We start from the raw sequence: 20,252 nt of genomic DNA, 5'->3' as shown, positions 1-20,252 counted from the left end.
GTTGTAACAAAGGAGCCAGGCTTTGGAACTTTTCTCCTTTTTTTAATCTTTTTATCAACTTTTTTCTGGCACTTTTACCCATTAATTGAATGCTGGAAGACAGTTTGAAAATGTGAAGCATTATATATAGATTAACACAGGAGCCATTTTCTGTTAAGTCTGTGTTCAAATGTAATGGACAAGAAACTTTACTTGCACTTTCCTTTGAACAGATTAAAATGTGCTGATGAATTTGTCTGTATACTCAAAAGGATTAAAAAGGGTACAGAAACTGGACTGAGGGTTATCTCAACAATGTTAAAGGAAAGACAACAGAAGTATGCCTTTAATATTACACTGTAAACACAAATACATGAAGTGAGTTTAACCTCAGGCCTACACAAATGTGTTCAAAATGATCAGTATTATCTAGAACTAATAAAGGCCCCACTGACTGTCAAAGGTAAATGAGGAGTGGCTGAATGCTAACGTTAGCTCTGTTCTGAAGGTAACGTGTGGGTAATCAAAAATGTGTTTTTCAACTTGAAATGTGGCCTGATGTTACTCCAGATTTGGAGAGAGAGATGTGATAACAACATTTGAGCATCCCACCCTGAGCTAGACGTCACAGGAATATGTTCCCACTGTGAGCGTTACCATGCCTTATGGTGCCTTTCATTGGTAGGTCAGCCAAAAAGAGACCGGAATTAATTGAAGGAGAGAGTGGGGAATCAAATCGGGCTAAGGGCTTAAGGTTGGAATGGAACTTGGGCCATCTGCATCTTAATGATATGAATATTGAATATGAGGTGCACGATATTACCAATGAACTTAACTGGCCTCAATTGGTGGGCTTTTCACATCTGCATCAGATATGGTGGTACAAGCAACTATTAAAACATCAACTCATACGTAAAAATACTTTCCCACCATAACTTAATCCTAAAGAGTCTGAGCCCAAGTACTCAGATCATCCTATGTCGGTGCAATGTATCAAAATATTGTAAATGATGCCTATTTGTGAAGATGATACATGAGACGATATGTGCTGACAAGAGGCAATGTGACTCTGTGTGTGTGTGTGTGTGTGTGTCTAAGTTTTCACACCTTGTCATGCTTTGATAGAGTCCCTAGTTACACAGAAGTGATGGAAGACGACAGGGAGAGAGAGAGAGAGAGAGAGAGAAGGAGAGGGCTCTGTAGAAGAGGAAAAAATTGAGAGTGGAAAGAAAGAACAATCGACAGAGAGGAGAGAAAGTAGGAGAGGATTTTTACGCCCTGTCATGTTTGATAGATTTAGGTTCCTTCAGAGGAGGCAGAGAGAGACAAGGAGAGAGTAAGTGGGAGGGGAGGCATCTTTGCGAACTGTCATCACATAAAGACAAGAGGAGGAGTAAAAGGGGGAAACTTCTGCGCCATGTCAACGAGGAAACAAGCAGATGGAAGGAGAGCGACGACAGGAGAGAAAAGGAGGGCAGCAGAAGACACGGTGTTTGACAGGATTAAACAGTACAGCAGGGGACGGGACAGGGAGGAGGGGGAGCTGGGAGGAGAAGCAGGAGGAGGGAACGTTACACTGTCACACTTTTGGAGAGTCCCACAGGGGGAGACAGAATCAGAGCAGATGAGAGGAGAAAACACAAATGGAGCTTTTAACTAGTTTTGTCTTTCCACAAGGGAAGAGAGGAGAGAGAAAAAAAGGAAAAGTAGGAGGTATGCAAAGGAGGAAGAGAAAAGGGTTATGACACAACTGATGAGGAAGATAAGGGATTCAAAAGAAGTAGGGAGAAGAGGTCAAGGTAGAGGGTGGAGAAACGGATTACACAGTAATAACTTGGATGAGGGTTAAGAGGAAGAGGGAAACGTAGTAAGGAGGAGAAAGGGAAGGAAAAGGAAATGATAGATGGTGAGGGGAGAAAAGGCAAGCACAACGAAAATGAAGACGAGGAGATAATAGAGCACAGGAGAAAAGAGGAAGACAATAAGGAGGTGGCTGAGGAGGAAGAGGAGAAGAAGGGAGAAATAAGGCCAGAGAAAAATATGGGCAAGGGTGGAGGAAGAGGAAATGATAAACGATGAAAAGATACGACGAAAACAAGCTTGTACTCAAGAGAACATGTTTCGGTCACTTCTAAGTCAACGAAAGTTAATTTAAGTGATAAAATAAACCCAACAATGACATGAATTTCCAATGATTATCAATCACTGCTATTCTAAAACTCCTTATGTCTTCATATTATCATAATAGTGACATAATATGAACCCACATTTACATAGTTTGGTGATTTGTACTGACTAATGACCCTTAATGATACTCATTAAAATGTATCAATGCTGTTGTTTACCACTGTAAACATCATTACAGAGGGTTCAGTCTGTTTGTACATGACATGTAAATCCTCATGATTAAATTTAATATGGAGAATTCCATTCAAGCTGTAGATGAGACCTTGGAGTCAACACATACACAGAAAACTCTGGCTTCATAAACAGAGTACCATGTCTCCAATTAATGTATGCTTTATTAATTTATGCTTAATTAAAAGCAGGAATGATGATTATGTACAAATAGAAAATATGTCAAGGGAAGACGATTCATAAGTGAAAAAGGAGGAGGGGACATTCCTGCCAGACAAATAGGCCGTATACATACAGGCGAACATATATGGGCGTATGAATGAGCTCTGAATAAAGCCCTTTCACACATGAACTCCTGACAATTTTCACACTATTTCAGGTCCTTCAGGTCCGGAAATTTTTCACAGCAAGATATTGTTTATGTCAGAAAACCGTGTACAGTCGGAAATTCGCACTTTGATTTATGTGAGGGAAAATGACTGGGTATAGAGCATGCAGGAGAAGGTGCAGGAGGAGAAGTCTTCTTTAAACTCGACTGTTTCTAGCTTAATATGAGTACAAAGTAACACAAAAGTGATAAAGCACCGAAGAGGATTTTTTTTAAGGATATTTTACAATATTTGTATTTTAACATCTTCATTTTGCTTCATGTTTCTTCTAATGCTCGTTCCATTTAACTCTGTACAATCTTCTTCAATCACACAGTAGCCTATCCCCATTACTAACTGGCTTTTTACTGAGGAGGCTTGCATGGAAAAAGTCTGCATAAAGTCAGGTATCCAGATTTGACTGGCACATATTGACAATGTCAGGACATTTTCATGGGTGCAGTGCATTTGTGTCTCTCTGGGTGCATACATTGCGTGTCCCTGCCTGCATCTGTGTGTGTATTTGTGTTTGCATGAATTAGAACATAGGGGTTGGGACCCTCTGCAGGGCGCTTGTGTTTTCAGCTGGTTTCCCTCTCAGCACTGTCCCTTCCTCATGCTGCACTGTCTCCCGCTCAGATGACTGACAGAGGTTCACAGGCTGCAGTGAACTCTACTCTGCCTCCCGCTGTCCTGAGGCTCTACTGGTCCGAGTCAAAAACCTGCAATATCAAAGGGTCATCCGGAAAGTTCTACAGCCTCCAGCTTTAACCTCCAGAAAACACTGTCTCAACCTGCAAATACTACGTGTATAGCTCCCCCTGCACATACAAGCACAGGCTAGATACAAGTGCACACTTGCTCTCTGCAGGTTGTCGGAAGGTGTTTTAGGGACATGAGGAAAAACTGGGCCGATAATAGAGGAGGAGTAAATAGGTTGATGGAAAAGTAGATCACAAGCTCTGCATTCTCTCCTTAACACATACGAGCTCTATGGCTACATTTCTTTCGAAATCATTATTTGTTGGGAAGCATATTGGGTTGGAATATTAATTAAATTTACATATACAAATACAGACCAGTGTAAAAAAAAAGTCAAAAACTAACATTTCTTAAACTAGTTATCAAAATGGGATTTTTAAGAAGAATAATAAGTCCCATTTCAAGCTGTGGGTTACATCAATGTCGGACTGGACTTAATGTATATACATATACTGAATAAAAGGTGTGTAAAGACTCACCAATCCATTTATTATTATTTTTACCACAACAGCATTGCTCTCTTATTTTACCAGACACACAGACCTCTATCACAGCCTCTTTTTCCATCTCATTTTATAACTAAATTGGCTTTGATTTTGTTCTGCCTCACGGGGACATAAGTACTTGATTTGAAGTGGAAGCAGGACTTGACTTGACCTCAAAGTGAGATGTACAGAAGAGACAGATTTCTGTCAGTAACTAAATAATGTCAGAAGGCCTACTCTCTCGTCCCTTGGAAAAGTAATAAACACAGGGACTTGCTATTTTGGAATGACACACTGACTATATATTTCTTTCCAAAGGTCCAAAGTACAAATTTTACCTTTGATTAAATTACCAATTTGTATCGGTTTGAATCGTACTGAATCAAATCGCAACAACTTGTTCTATATTTTAATGAATAACCCCCTTATCTTAACCAGAGAGCTATTTGTTGCCTAAACATGAGAGTGTGGATGAAAATGGGGATAACAGTGTGCCAGTCAGTGCTTTATACACCTGTCAACCACCACAACCTGACTCCTAGTTGGTTCAGCAGTGTTCTTAAATGTAGTATTTTATTCACTTTAAAAATGTTTTCCATAATCCAAGAAGACATTACCTTTTGTCTAAAACTTAATTAGAAAAGCAGTTCAATGAAATGCACACTTTATATCTAGGAGACAGGATTGCCCTAAAATGTATATTACATTTTTTCATGGAGGTACATTAAGGTTATTACTATACTGACAAGTTTGATTCCATTGCAGCATTGACCTTTATCTTCCAGATTCTAATCAGTTGATCCCTCAGTGGAAGTTGATGTTTTACACCAAATTTGAGAAAATGCTCTTTTGGTTTTTCCAAAAGTTCCAAGTTCACATGAAAAGGATGGACAAACAAAACATAATTCCTCTGTTTAAGATAGTACAGCTGGCCTGCAGCCATCTAACTTTTACTTAGTAAAAGTCCCTCTGATTAAAAACCTGGATATTTTTATCTGCCTGTTATCACATTAGTAGCTGTAGCCCCACACTGTCCTTTCTGTGTTGCCTCCAGTTCAAGCCTTGCTACTCATTCACACCTCTCCTGTTCTTGGTGAAGTGAAGCAGCCACAAGAGAAACGACTGAACTATACGCTGCCTCCTCGCCCTTCTTTCTTACTGCATGTGAAACCATATCAGGACAGCAAATGTCAGATCCAGAGCTTGTTAAGTTGGTACATTACGCCTGTCAACCTCCGTTGCTTACAGCAAAATGAAAACGAAACAAGTACACCATAAAAAGAGAAAAAAAGAAGATCAGGCTCTTATCTCTTGCTCAGAGGCACTTTGCTAATATTTGAAGAAGCAGTTAGAGAGATGAAAGCAGATGAAATGAGACCTACAGGATTCAAAAACAAAAAAAAAAAAAGCTGACTTTGTTCTGTCTCTCTTACACTCCCTGACTGTTAAATCGGCTTTCTAAAATTTAGATCTGAAGGCACAACTCACACATTAATCATTATTAGAGTGCGAACACCACTTCTTTGCTGCAGTCTCTGGGGCAGGATGTTTAAAACCCTATTTGAAATGTGTGGGATTGAGCCAAAATGCATTGAGGAAATCAATTTTACATAAGAGTGTCTCTGCAGTGCTCTCTATGTGAGGAGTGTGAGTCTACTGAAAGTACAAAAACCCAATGAACTCTAATGCAGAATTAAGAACCGTAACCGTCACTCTTTCACAAAGTCACATGTGCCTGTTAACAAAGAACTAGGAGCTATTAGTGCACCTCATGTATGAACGTATTTGAAGGAAGTTGATAAGTTTGTATTGATTGGTCATGTGGGGAAACAATCTCATACGACATTAGTAGTTCGGTGCTACAGTTATTTTTGCTTAAAGGCTTTATATGCGATTTTTCACACTTAAATGTAATAGAAATCAAGTATATCCTCTGACACCCGAGTCCCACTGTCTGTGATGCTTTCCGAGCTGTTCCGATGGTTTGTTTAATTGCGGGACTAGAGAAAAGAAGAATAACATCGGCTACTGTACTCACTGCTTAACTGCGTTTCTAGATCACGCTCATTTCGGGTAAATTTACATGCAGTGTGAAGATGCGAGCATAATAAAGATCGCTAGCATTAGCATGCTAACACAACAATGCATCGCGAGTTGTTTTGGTTTCATGCTGGTGCTCAAGGGCGACATCTGCTGGATCAAAAAAATCGCATATAAAGCCTTTAAGTCATATTTGAACCTTTTTTAATAATTACATAATTGTCATTGACATCATTAAGAAAATTGCAAAAACTCATGATAACTATGTTGTTATGTATAATGTAAAGAAAATCTATAATGTAGGAAAAAGAATGTTGTCCAAAACTGATATTAAATACCAACAGTACTGATTTAAGAATGAATTAGTCTATTTTTTTGTAAGACCCGTACTACACTGTATTACCCTTCCCCACCAAAATAAAAACAAATTCAAATATATATTTCTTAACATTCATTTACACAAAAAAAATATACTTGGTTTAACTTTTGAAATCCCTTTGAGCAGCTTGGGCTGGAATTATGAAAAAATGAAATTAAAGATGAAAATGACTGTTTTGGGAGCTCTGTTAGCCTAGCAGTTATGTAGTGCGCCCCATGCACAGAGGCTGCAGTCCTGGTCGCTGCGGCTTTGGGTTGGAATCTGACCTCGGCCCTTTGCTGCATGTCATCCCCTACTCTCTCTCCTCCCAACATTTCCTGTCGCTCTTTAGCTGTCCTATCCAATAAAGGTAAAAAGGCCAAAAAAATAACTTTTAAAAAAAGAAAAAAAGAAAATGACTGCCCTGGTAACATTGTTAATATAGTAACATTTTAAAAAGAAAGGTGAAACAAGACTGATAAGTTGTGTGGTATCATGACAACCCCCCCCTCCCCTCCAAATATAAGCCTCCGGACTGCCAAGTGTTCAACCTGAACATACATGACAGAAACACATGTTTATATAAGCCAGCATATGACGATAAGCATGCGTACATGCACAAATCCACATTTACATGGACACACAGTCATAGGCTGCGGCCATAAAGATCTGTGCAGAGACAATCATCACAGCTGTCCATACACACACAACCCAACAACCGAGTGTGTGTGAGTTTGTGTCAGTCTTTGTATCCTGGAGGTGTGTTTGATCTCCTGACACTGATAATGTGATATCCAGCCCTCGTCTTTGATCCCCTCATCACTATAAAACACTGCTGATGCCTGTTAAACACACTCTGCCACTGACACACTGATAGCACTGCCCTGTCTCTCTCTATATGTGTGTGTGTGTGTGTGTGTGTGTGTGTGTGTGTGTGTGTGTGTGAGAGAGAGAAACACACAGTCACAGAGATAAAAGATACCCTTCTTGACACTACCCTGCAGAGTAAGAGTGAGTTAAAGAACCCTCTAATGACCTGAAGACTCTGAATGGACTGATTTACCAGAAATGACAACCAGAGTTTAGCTTTACTTTGTACTTTATAACATCCACTGCCGTTTGTGTGTATCCATTTTACATGAGATATTTAATAGAAACCAAGGGAGATGAGAAAAGTGATTTCAACAAATGCCCAGCATCCCACTTAAACCCTACATACAAATTGTGATAACACTAAAGCAGCGTTCAAAATGATCAACGATCACTGTATTTGCCTCTAGAGAATATTACAATCTTATAAAAAATTAAACACATCCTAATTGTTTTGTAATCTGGAAAAACATAAGAAGAAAGCAGACGGTGAACAACCAATAAAGACATCTTGATCACTGTCTTATTTGCACCAATGTGTACCATGTAGGTGAAACTTATCAGTTATAAAACATTGTTACAGAACCTTTAGCTACAGAAACAGATAATGTAAGATCTCTCTGAAGAGGAAAGACTTCTTTTATTGACTAGTACAAATGTTCATTTGTGATTATCTATGTTTATATCTTAGGCTACATTTCAATGTGTACTGTCCTCTCTACGTCTGAAGTATCAAAAGAAATGTAAAAAAATGTTGTCACCTTTGCGCATCTTTTTGTATAATCAAAATGCTTTTCAGCTTAGAAAATAAAATAAACTTGCCTAGAAAGGAAAGGACATTTTTACCCAGTGAAAAACTATAGCTTCGTTATTTTGAATGCTATTAGAATTTTTTATGAGGAAAAATTTCTATTTGATTATATTATAGAAATTATTGTTTTTATTTTGATGTCAGTCTCTATCATCTTTCCTGAAGGTTTGCCACTTAAAAGGAAAATATTCAGTCAGCAAGTGTGTGTGATGTTTAAAAACGATGAAGCAAATCACAATTTTGGTAAAAGCAAAAGCATTTAAAATAAAAAATAATGTTTTTTCTTCTTATTGCTATTTCCCATGAAGTCTGCATTGACACTTTGCTATACTCGTGTGCTGGTGTTTTGTATGTGAGTGTTTTTCTATGCCAATAATCATGGATCCAGCTGTATGTGATCACTTTCAAGAGAGCCGGGACATTGTTGAACACCAGCAGAGAACAAACTCTACCGCATGAAGAGCTTGAAGCTGGGTTGAAGGGAAACCAGAGAACAGGGCTGAGGAGAGGAAATCAGAGGAAAGGAGAGGACAGGTGTGATTCACACTGAGTCTTTTTTACAAACCTCGGAGGAGGAACAGAGGAAGAGAAGGAGTACAAAATAAAAGGAAGGAGAATCGAAAGTATAGCAGGGAGCAGCAGAATGGCTCCTGTGTGTGTTCAACATGAATCCCAAACCAACAGGCTTGTTAAAACACAAGCATATAGGGAGCAGCTTTGTATTTGTCACTTTAGAAATATGGAAATAAAGTGTGACTGGCTCTAATTTTATTTCTTGCAGCATTGCCAGCTGTAAAGTGCTTTCTTTTACTGCCAACTTTAAAGTGCTCTTGTCTGGGTTATCATATTTGGCTTAGCAAACAATAAATAGGACTCACATTTCACAAAGTCCAATAAGACGTCCTCTAAGAAGAAATGTCCTTCCATGACTCAATTTTGGAAGTTTTTTTGGAGTTGTGAACTGGACTTTCAGGACGTCATCTCTAACACTCTGTCCTAAATGATGTTCATTACATTACATCTGAAATCAGAGCTTCATGAAAAACTTTGCACACGTTTATTTACAAGTCATTAAACTGGATTTATGTGGATGAGGATATATGCAACAACACCAATCTGTCTGCAGAAGTTGCTGCAGCATTATTTCTGTCATCAGTAAGAATGTATGTTAATGTTGCTGTTCCCCAACACGGAAGCACGAGAAATATCGATCCACTATCACGTCCTCTGATCGACTGAGGAGTAAGAGTCAAGGTGCAACACTCGGCTGCACCGGACAAACTCATCAATGGAAAAGACGTCTGGACTGATATACATCGATAGACACTCGATCAAAATTGCATTTCAATCACATCCATTTGTGATCTTATTTGCAATAGTCTTTCTAAACAATCTTCATGTAATCTGAAGATACCAAACACTGGATTTGTGCCGGTAGTCGGAAGAAGGTCTAACAGTCCTAAAGATAACACTGTTTATATCTTTGATTTGCTGTTTTTGAAGATTACTGTGTCCCAACTATTTACTTCTAATCTATCTATTTTACTAATTCTTAAAGATGACAGATTACTGTTTTTGTAAATAATACACATAACTTTTACACTTGAACAACACTTCAAGAATATTATTAATATACCAATCAAGGGAAAAGAGAAGTGATTTTCAATCTCTGAAGTCTTCCAGAATACATTTTATTACCACATATGTTAAATGTGATTTGTCTGTGAAGACCTCCTCTATCTTTGTGAATTGCTTTGTAGTTAGATAGTTTCCATAAACACCACAAGTGTGTGTTATGGCACAGGTAAGCACTCAAAATCTCTGCCGTAAAACCGAAAATCACTTTGTGAAAACACAGCAGCTGCTTTTTAAAAATCTATCTTGACTATAAATCTAATTGACTATATTGAGAAAGTTGTTGCAAAAAAGTGATTTAATTTTTTTTTAATTCGTAGAGCGGCCTGTTGATTTAGGATTCTCTAATGACCCATGAGGTGAATCTCAGTGCTGATTGGTTGTCACACCTGTCCGTTCCTTCCCGCTGCGTCTCCATTCGGGGTTGTCAAGCAGAATGTAGAAGGAGGACTGCTTATTGTACTCCTCCCGGTCTAAGATCCTAACCGTAAAGGTCTTCCTGTATGAAACACACACGTACACACACATAGAGGGAGGTGGTGAGTGCATGCATGGTACACATACAACATGGCAAGGTATGAACACCGATAACACACTCGACACACACACACACACAAAAAGGCGGATGTGGTGGGATGACACAACGTGCTGCATGTCCTCTGACACATCAGGAGGAAGAGAAACAATAAGAAAGCCTTTGTAATCAGAGTCTCCTCCATGTGTCGAGAACATGCAGCCTCAGCAATATGGCTGACACTCAAGGGGTCAATTCCTTTTCCAGACCTTTGGTGTCATTGCTCTCCACCAGGCGGGGCTCTCCGATCTCTATGTAGAAGGTTTTGTTCTTCTCGTATTCCTCGTCGTCGATTACTCTCACCTTGATGGTTTTACTGAAGAGGAGGAGGAGGAGGAGGAGGAGGAGGAGGAGGAAAAAAGAGAATGCAGAAAAGTGAGGAAAAGACAGACTGGAAACTGGAAAACCAAGAGGAAACAGAAAAGAGCAGCAGTAGTGTTTCCCAAAAGTACCTTGCGCTACATTTAAATATCTTCAACAACGTGGTGAAAATCATCCCACATGGCGGTTTTACCTTTAAGTCAGATGACGGGAGCAACATTTCCACCCCATCTAACTGTAACATCTGATAAGCCGTACAGTTTTGATGCTATCAGAAAGTCTTACATCAATCTGACAAGATCGATCAGATAAACTTGCTCTGCTAAGTCAATTGTAACATAAACTTCTCCAGTCTGCCAGCCTGGGGTCCTGATCAAAGCTCAATTCAGTCTCCCCATCAGCCCAAAAGAAAAATAATCTCACACTGATGCTTGAAGCTGAATCAAGTCTGCCAAGTTGATCAAACGTTTATTCATTTGGGCAGATGAAAGTCATAAATCCTGATGATGGATTTGGCTTGTGCAATCAAGCTACTTTTAGCAATTTTAGGATTTAACTGTGCATTGGTTCTTAATTAGACTAGTTAACAATGTAATTGCATGCAGCTACAACGGTTAAAGTCTGAACTTGATAAAGATAGAAAGATGCCTTTGGGAAACCAGAACAGTTCACCTTCAGTTCAGCCAACCCAACACTTACTGTAAAAATAATGCAATATAGCATTATGTTATACAGCCAATGAGTTGATGGTGCTTTTCACATTTTGACTGAATTGAAAGTGAACTGACACCTACTGTTGTCCACAAAGTTAAACAGATCAGCATATAGACATGTAAAGACATAAGAGGAAAAAGAAATCATTCAAGAGCAGAAGCAGCGAGAGGAGAGTCTGAGCAGGAGGTGAAAAGAAATCAAAAAGATGTCTGCTGCTGCAATTAACACCTTCTTCAACTTTCATTAACACCCTTTATCACAAACAGTGTCTAACCAGCTCTGGTATAACCACATATAACTAACACAGCCAGCTCTTTTTAACAACTTGCTGAAATGTAACATATTGATAGACATGCACATTCTGCTTCCTTTCTCATTCTAATCCTTTCCATGTGTGACAGAACAACAATAAACCATCAGCCTTTCAACATATTCTGTCAATGAGCAAAAACAAGCCAATGGTTTAACTTTCTAAAGCTGACTTTTCACCGATATTAAAACAGCAGAGTGCAGCTGCTGTAATTGACCAGCCAAATCCTGCAGTTAGACTCGGTATGGAGAGAGACAGAGAGAGAGGGACACAGAGAGTGTGTGTATGTGTGTGTGTATGTGTGTGTGTGTGTGTGTATGTGTGTGTGTGTGTGTGTGACTGTGTGTGTGTGTTTATTTACTGTCGCACTTGGCCTTGTGGTCATATTTGGCGGGGAAGCTAATATCTGAGGTCACAGGGCTGTGGAGCGAGACTCACCATTCATTTGTGTGTGTGTGTGTGTGTGTGTGTGTGTGTGTGTGTGTGTTACTGCTATGTGTGTGAGTCTAAGTGCCTGTGGGCGTGTGCATATGTGCGAATGTTTGTGTTTATCTGTGTTTTCAGGCTGGAACAAACCCTCTTCTCCGATCCAAATCCACTACAGGCCAAAACAAAGACATCTGAGAGAATACTTATAATCTGGCTATAGGGTAGGGAACAAGGACACACACACACACGAAGATGCAAACACACACACACACACACACACAATCTTAGATAAGGCACTATCTCTTATCACAGCCTGCGACCTGTTTAGAATCATCAGCTAACATCGGGTTAGCAGCACTATGTTTAGATCCATGTTCTTGTTACTGGATAACCACTCAAGAGTAAAAGACCCACAGTTGTTAATATACTGCAAACTCTTCAGAATCACACACATATACTTAAGAGCCATTGGAAAATGTACAACCTATGAGAAAAAGAACAAGTGAAATGTCAAATGTATTTCCCACCAATCATTCTGTACACTATATGTATGTCTACTATTAACAGGCTTTACCGACATTGTAAGGCTTGAGTTTCACAACAAAAATACAAGCCATTGTGTCAGTTCTCGTCTGTTAGCTATAGTGTACTAGCTAGGATAAACCATTCAAATATCATACAAAAACCCACATACACACACACACTCACGCTCACATACAAATGCCAGGAGGTTAACTCATTGCACTGGAGGGATTAGCCCATTTGTCACTGTCCCATAAGAAGCGGTTTTCATATTCCTGCCTGGAGAAGGTCATGATGACCAACAGGATTCCTAGTGAACACTCACTCAGCAGCCGGAGGAGTGAGAGAGTAAACCCCTGCCCTGCCTCAAGGTGGAGCCCTTGAGCAAAGCACCTATCCGCCCTAAACGGCAAGGCTCATGGAACACCAGTGTTTAGAGCCCCCGAGGAATACGATCACAGTAATACAAAGCATTTAACGATGCACTAGAAGGTTATGTTCGTCATTTGTTGATTCACGTCTTGCAAATAAGTTCTCTTCTGTTTCTGAGTTTGAAATTGGCTCATGATAAAGTTTTTGCTTTACAAACATTTACCAACTTGTTCCCTCCAGAACAGGCTATACGCCCTTCTTATTTTGCATCTGCAATGCTACTAGACACGTCCATGGCAGCCTCCATAATCAGCTTTGTAGGCGAAGAAATACAATGTAAAACTGAAAAAAAACATTTTTTTCAATGATTGATTACATACATGGTATTGTTTAAAACAGAGGACCTTTAAAATGAGCACAACCATGAGATAGATTGTTAGAAACTTCAGGCCGATAATATATAGCTATGTAGTTTATGTTGATAGAGAGAACAGATGTTTCAGGACATCATAGAAGTGATTTGTCAATGCTCCCGTAACATTTAGTAACAATGCCTGTCAGATATGAAATCAGAAGAAACTGAAATGACCCTCTGTCTGGGAATTGTGACTCCTCTATTAATGCTGGCAAACCACACAGACGATCAACTCACTGGAAACACATTCAGAAACACACACACACACTGACATCATTACACACATTCTGGCAACAAGCTGAGGAACACTAAAGCAATTTAATAAACCCATAATTAACTGGACAAATCAACTTTATATTTCCCCTCTTTATCTCTCTTTCAGGTTTCACACAATTAATACATGAGCACACACACACACACACACACACACACACACACACACACACACATGAATGTGCACTTCCCGAAGCATGACAACCATGCTGGCAGTACAGAACGCTGTGCATGTTCCTATGACAACCTAATGTTTGGGCTACCAACAGGGGTGGAGAAGATTGTTTCCAGACCGATGATATGTGTGTGTGTGTGTCTGTGTGTGTGTGTATGTGTACTGACAAGTGAGTGTGTTTGAGACACACAACACCAGTTTTTATATTTTTATATCACTGGATTATATATATGTGTGTGTGTGTTTGTGTGCGTGTGTGTGTAATAACGTGTGTGAGAGAGGGACTTTGATATTACACAGTAGCCTAAATTGTTTGTATAAGGGGATGCTCTCTGTGAGTCTGTTTCCAATCACATGTTATTATATACACATGCTACATATAAACGATAAGGACACAAGTGTGCATGTTCCTGTGTGTGTGTGTGTGTGTGTGTGTGTGTGTGTGTGTGTGTGTGTGTGTGAAATGTGGTTCATTAAGAGTGAGAGTGCATACAGTGTGCTGAGAAACAAGCTATATTAGCACAATGGATATGATATATCGAAAGTCTTACACCCTGTACACCTGTTTATGCTACGTTGTGAGGACCCTTACGTGGCAGTCAATTTCATAGGTCATTTTTTACCTGTAACTAACCCTCAACCTGACCTTTATCCTAAGACCAAATCCGAAAACCCCAAATCTGACATTCCAGATTTCCACTTTCCAAAAAATGTTCTTTCTCTTAAAGCTTGAAAGCCAATCAGGTCCTCGCAGGGATATAAAAAACCATAGCACAGACACACACACTCTCACAGACAGAGGTGGTATCACACCTGGATGGCAGCATTCACACGTGTGTCACACTTGCCTGCTTTCACACCCACACATCAACACACCAAAGGAATTTCAGCAGCAGGAATTCAGAAGTGCACACACACGCGCACACACACACACACACACACACACACACACACACACACACACACACACACACACACACACACACACACACACACACACACACACACACACACACACACACACACACACACACACACACACACACACACACACACACACACACACACACACACACACATATTTCTCCAGGGACCACAGTGTGTGTGCATCTGGTGTGTGTGCATCTGTGTTCCCAACGATGTCCTACATCTGATGTTACAAAAAAAAGCTTAAAAAACAAGTGAACATCTCAGCAGCTGGGGCTTCTCCACGCTCCATCTCCTCCATTTCTCCCTCGGTTTCATCCTCGATTTCTCCTCTTTGCTTTCATAAACAAAGATTCCTGTACCACTTTCAACCCTTGGCTTCTGTCAGGGGTTAAAACATGTCACTGAAACTCTTAAATAAATAAAAGACTTCAATAGTAAAGGCCAGAAAGAAGAACATATATTCAAATGAATAACTGAATACTGTACTATTTTTGGCTGAGTCATGTTGAAGTAGGGCTGCATGTTGGTTCAGTTGTTAGCGCTGTTGCCTCACAGCAAGAAGGTTCCTGATTTGAATACCGTGTTGGAAAGGGTCTTTCTGTGTGGAGTTTGCATGTTCTCCCTGTGCATGGGTGGTTTTTTCTCAGGGTACTCTGTGTCCTCCCATTATCCAAAGACATGCTGCTTAGGTTAATTGGTGTCTCTTAGTTGCCCGTAGGTGTGAGTGAGAGTCTGAAAGTGGGACTTTCCCTGAATGTCAGACCTTTGATTGACTACCAACCAGTCCAGGGTGTACCCCGCCTCTCACCAAATGTAAGCTGGAATGGGCTCCAGCCCCCCCCCCCCCGGCAACCCAGACCATGACAAGAGGAATTGACAATGCATGGATTTGACAATTAAGTGATCGACAGGGAAACATTAGTGGCAATGTGTGGAAGTTTTGTGCAAGATAAAACCAAATATGCCACAAAAACTATGCAACATCTTTTAAAACTTAACAATTTAAAGATGTTTTAATTTGCAAAATGTGAAGAAAAAAACAAAACATTAATCCATCTCATGATGAATGAACAATTGATATTTTCCCATTTGATATCTTACAGTAAACATAACGTAAAAACCACAATCACATGGATTTATACTGTCGGTGTTTCACATTAGAAATGCAAGGAGCATATGTTCAAACAAGTTGCCGATCAGTTTTTTTTTGTTTACTGTAACAAACTGCAGCGTTTCTTAAAGACTTGACACTGTTTCTGTTTCTGCAACTGAAGTAACCGAACTTCAAAGTAAAAGCCCTTTTCCCAGTTGTGTTTAAGATACTTTTTCCATCTGCTTTATAAATGTGTACTGTCGAGATTTATTCACAAACTGTATCCAGTATCTGACTTCGAAACAAAGTGGCCAGTGTGTGGTCTCCAAAGGGCCTCTCGGTTGCACCGCATATATTTGACACCATAACAAAGCACTTCCCCGGCCTCACACACACACAAACATAAACACACAGGAAGTTGTAAAAGGCAACAGTGCCGGGTACTCCCCTCTCCCCTCCACAGCAACCTGCCTTAGCGACGTATTTGGATCGGAAAATTTGAGTTTGGGAACAACTTCTTTATTTTAGGTTTGAGGGGAAAAATGCTGCTCGGCTGGTTGTTGTGTTAGTGTTTGGAAGGACGGTGGAAGGAGAGGAATAGTGGACAAGCAGATAGCGTTTATGTGACAGTGATGGAACAAGTCTGTGTGTTTAACTTTGAAATGTGTGTGTGAAGCTGTGATTATTATCATGGATGTGTGTTAGCTTACATCATGTGTCCAACTTTTTGTCTGAGACTTAGTTTGGAAGAGGGGAGAACTCCTTATGTCCGTGTGTTTTTTTAATGTGTGTGTGTGTCTGTGTGTGTGTGTGTGTGTGTGTGTGTGTGTGTGTGTGTGTAGTGGCCTTTTTGACTGTGAACTGGTTTGTTTGTGTGGAACAGATTGCTCGTGGGTGGACTTTGGTCGCAGACTAAACAAAAGAAGTGTGCGTGTGTATTTGTGTGTGTACATACGTATGTGGATTCAGCATTGGTGCCGGTTTTTGTGAGTTATTTTATCAGTATGTATGTTAGCTTGTACAAAAAGGGACACTTTTTAACATACAGCAAATAAAAAGAAAAAGTGTGTGTGTCTGTTAGTGGGTGTTTGCACTTTAAATATAAGCAGTTTTATTCACAAGCGTGTGCAAATGTGTGTGTGTGTGTGACACAGCTTAACACACAGAGCCCTGCAGTAAGTCTGTGTGTGTGTGTGTGTGTGTGTGTGTGTGTTTGCGTGTGTGGGTGGGTGTTTGCTGTTTACATGCAGTGGTTTTATAAGACAAAGCTGATAATGATGTTGGCCACAGTGGAAAACCACAACAATAGGCCGACAGTGCTCAGCCAGGCCTCCTCTAATAAGCTCCAGTCAGCACACTAATACACATAATCCTGACTTTATGGAGGCTAATAGAAACACAATAAAGGTTACACACACACACACACACACACACACACACACATACACCTGCTGCTGGGCTGCTGGCAGTCCAACAAGGACTACGAGGCTCCCCATCTCCCCTGAGTGGGCCTCAGTCTCTATTATAAAGCTGTGATATCTTCTTATAAAGACAAAATGTGTGCTTTTTACAATGTATGGCTGATTGATTCAGAAAAAGATCAATAAAAAAAAGATCAATAATTACATTTATCCTCATATACTTAAAACAGTGATTGTCTTGTAGCACCAAAATGAGAATCACTGACATACCACAGCTGCTGCTGGTGCATAAACAGCCTAATTTATAGATCTAATATTTGGAAATGTGCACTTTTCGTAGGCCTTTGTAGATGTTGTACAGAAGACCAAATGCCTCGGGCATAACTCTGAAATATCACATGCTGTCTTAGCTATGAATGGGGACAGTTAAAAATACTTCCTGACAGCATGCATTGTTTTATGTGTGTGTCTTGCTGAAAATCACAGCTTTTTTGTCAAAACTGAGATACCAGTTTCCAGGAATGCACCATCAACAAAACTTTTCAAGGTTACTGTAACACCTTGGTACAACAAGCAAACAGAGATAACACTAAAAGACTTAACACATCTGTTATTGGTTATCTCAAGTTTCAGGTCTCTGCAAGAAAATCCTTAAACTGCTTTCAGAGATTCAGAACGAATGATAAAAATGGTAAATGTTTTCGAATGGAGGGGAACAATCGAGGTAAGGGAACTTCCCAGCTGTCAAAGATTGTACTGACATTTTCTCTGGATTCTCTACATTCTAAACAACACGTTTGTTTTCTCTCGTGAGTCTTTTCCTTTCTTAATCCATTCAGATTGTTGGTGTTGATGTACAGTAACAGCCCTGTAGCTTGTTTTCTCAGCTCAGACATTTTATGGGTTTGATTATGCACAGAGTCATAAATACAATGTTTATGGTAATGGTCATTTTTATTGAATAGCAGCATGCACAACAGTTGAGAAAGGCATAAAAGCAGCCAGTCTCCATTTGTATTTAAATTGTGTGTGTGTGTGTGTGTGTGTGTGTATGTGTGTCCGTGTGTGAGCATGCATGTGTGCGTGCGTTGGTGTGTGTGTGTGTGTGTGTGTGTGTGTGTGTGTGTGTGTGTGGGAGTGCCCGAGAGTGTGGTATGTGTGTGTTTGTGTTTGTCAGACCCTCCTCTGTGTCTTTTCAACTATTTTCTATCATCATAGGGAGTTTCCCTCTCCTCTTCCCCCTTCTCTCTCTCTGTACAGTTTGTCTATCTTCCTTACCCTCTCTTCATTCCTATCTGCAGTATCTTGTTAACCTAATAAGGAGTATGGAAAATCCTGGGGACTCCCTAATATACACACAACACACGCTGCTTAAAACAGGAAAACCTCTCTAAGGGGCTTGGAAAATCTGAAAATGAATGCATGTTAACGAGTGAGTGTGTGTATTATATATAACATATGGTATATCAACTTCTGCTAACTTTCTAGGAACTCATGGGCATTATAGAGGTAACTTCCTTTTTTGGTAGCTTCACAATCCTTTGGAGACATTGTGTGTTTTTGTGGGGGAGAAGGGGACATAGAGATGTGGGAATGTGTTTTGGTTCTGAAAGGAAACACCAAGTGAACTTTATTTTTAATCAAAGTGTTGAAGTGAATTACAGATCTAGATTTAGATATAGATTTCAGTCAAACACGACATAACTGTACACCAACCTTGTGTCCCCTTGGAAAAAGTCTACCACAGTTTTCCCACAAAGCAGAGAAGTAAGTGCCATGTACATGTAACAGTGTTTCTAGTTTTGTAGTCAAGACTACACTAACCAAGACCAAGACATACATGAGACCAGAGTGCTCCAAGAGCGAGTCAAGACCAAGAGATTTATGGATCGAGGCCAAGTCAAGACCAAGACCGAGGCAGGGCGAGGTCAAGACAAGAGCAAGACCATAAATATTATTGAAAAACCATCATTTTGTGTGCAGGGGGCGTGTCACTCATTTAACCCGTAACACCGGGAAGGATGCTGCTGTTACCTTTGTGATAAAAATCTAATTGTGAATGAATTGAAGTTATTAGTTCATTTAGAAAGGGGTGTTTTTCTTCTAATAACAGTGATGATGTGGTAAAATAGGCTGTAAGTGATGGTCTGGACGGGTCTTGATTTAAAATCCGGAGTCCACCCAGTTGGAGACCGAGACAAGACCGAGTATAAAATGCTTTCGATTCCTAGACAAGATCTTCAAAAAGTGGTCTCAAGACCTGTCATGTGACCAAGACCAATTTCAAGTACTATATAGGTGTGTATGCACTCTCTTTAGACAGACTCCTTTTTGGTCAGAATTGGCAATGGAGTTAAAATATCCTTTGTCAAGTAAAAGTTTGTAAAAAGTAAGCAAGTACTAAAAATAATTGTGCTGTAATTCATTCTAATTTCAAACTTTATCGTTTGTTACACATGTATACAACAATAAACACACGTCTACCTATGGCATTATGACAGTGGGTACTGCAGTAGTAGACCATGCTGCAGGACATGCAGGGTGTTTTTCAGCATTAAAAGTATTTTGAATGCATGCTACATTACATATCTAAATACGTTTTGGGATTTTTTTCTTGTAACTTGTAGGCATATAGTTTCTATTATATATATATAACACTTCTGTCAAAACACTCGCTCTGGGTCAAAAACACAATTAGTGTGTCAAAAATCACCAGAATAGAAAACCACATGTCAGAGTCGCACATTTTCTTCAATCAGCTGACGTAGGCAGTTCCTTTGATATAAACTGATTATTTTGACAATTTTTAAATTTTTAAGGCTGCTGGTGTGACAAGGCTTTCCTTGCCAAATTTACTACCCATACCTAATGACTTAGATACAGTGTCCCCGCCCCCCTTGAAGGTAATTTATTTTTATTATTTAAAAATACATTATTTATTTATTTATTTTTGGGGCTTTTTGTGCCTTTATTGTAGAGATGGGATAGTGGATAGAGTCGGAAATCAGGGAAAGAAGTCATTTAAGGATACCTGTCC

At 39.7% G+C, this 20,252-nt stretch overlaps 1 protein-coding gene across 2 annotated transcripts in view; it reads right to left on the bottom strand.

Moving 5' to 3' along the window:
- The window catches only part of slc8a1b (solute carrier family 8 member 1b), a 138,119-nt gene that overhangs the window by 31,324 nt on the left and 86,543 nt on the right, over nt 1-20,252 (bottom strand). Inside the window, exon 5 of one of the 2 annotated variants that reach the window (XM_061040203.1) lies at nt 10,450-10,556. In XM_061040203.1, coding sequence (XP_060896186.1) covers nt 10,450-10,556 — 107 coding nt within the window. Of the gene's footprint in view, nt 1-10,055; nt 10,166-10,449; nt 10,557-20,252 lie in introns of both variants that reach the window. The other variant, XM_061040201.1, reaches the window with a different exon arrangement.

The sequence above is a fragment of the Labrus mixtus genome, chromosome 6 (assembly GCF_963584025.1).
Source record: "Labrus mixtus chromosome 6, fLabMix1.1, whole genome shotgun sequence".
Classification (NCBI taxonomy): domain Eukaryota; kingdom Metazoa; phylum Chordata; class Actinopteri; order Labriformes; family Labridae; genus Labrus; species Labrus mixtus.
The sequence above is the reverse complement of the archived record's forward strand: the minus strand, read 5'-3'. Positions and strand labels throughout refer to the sequence as shown.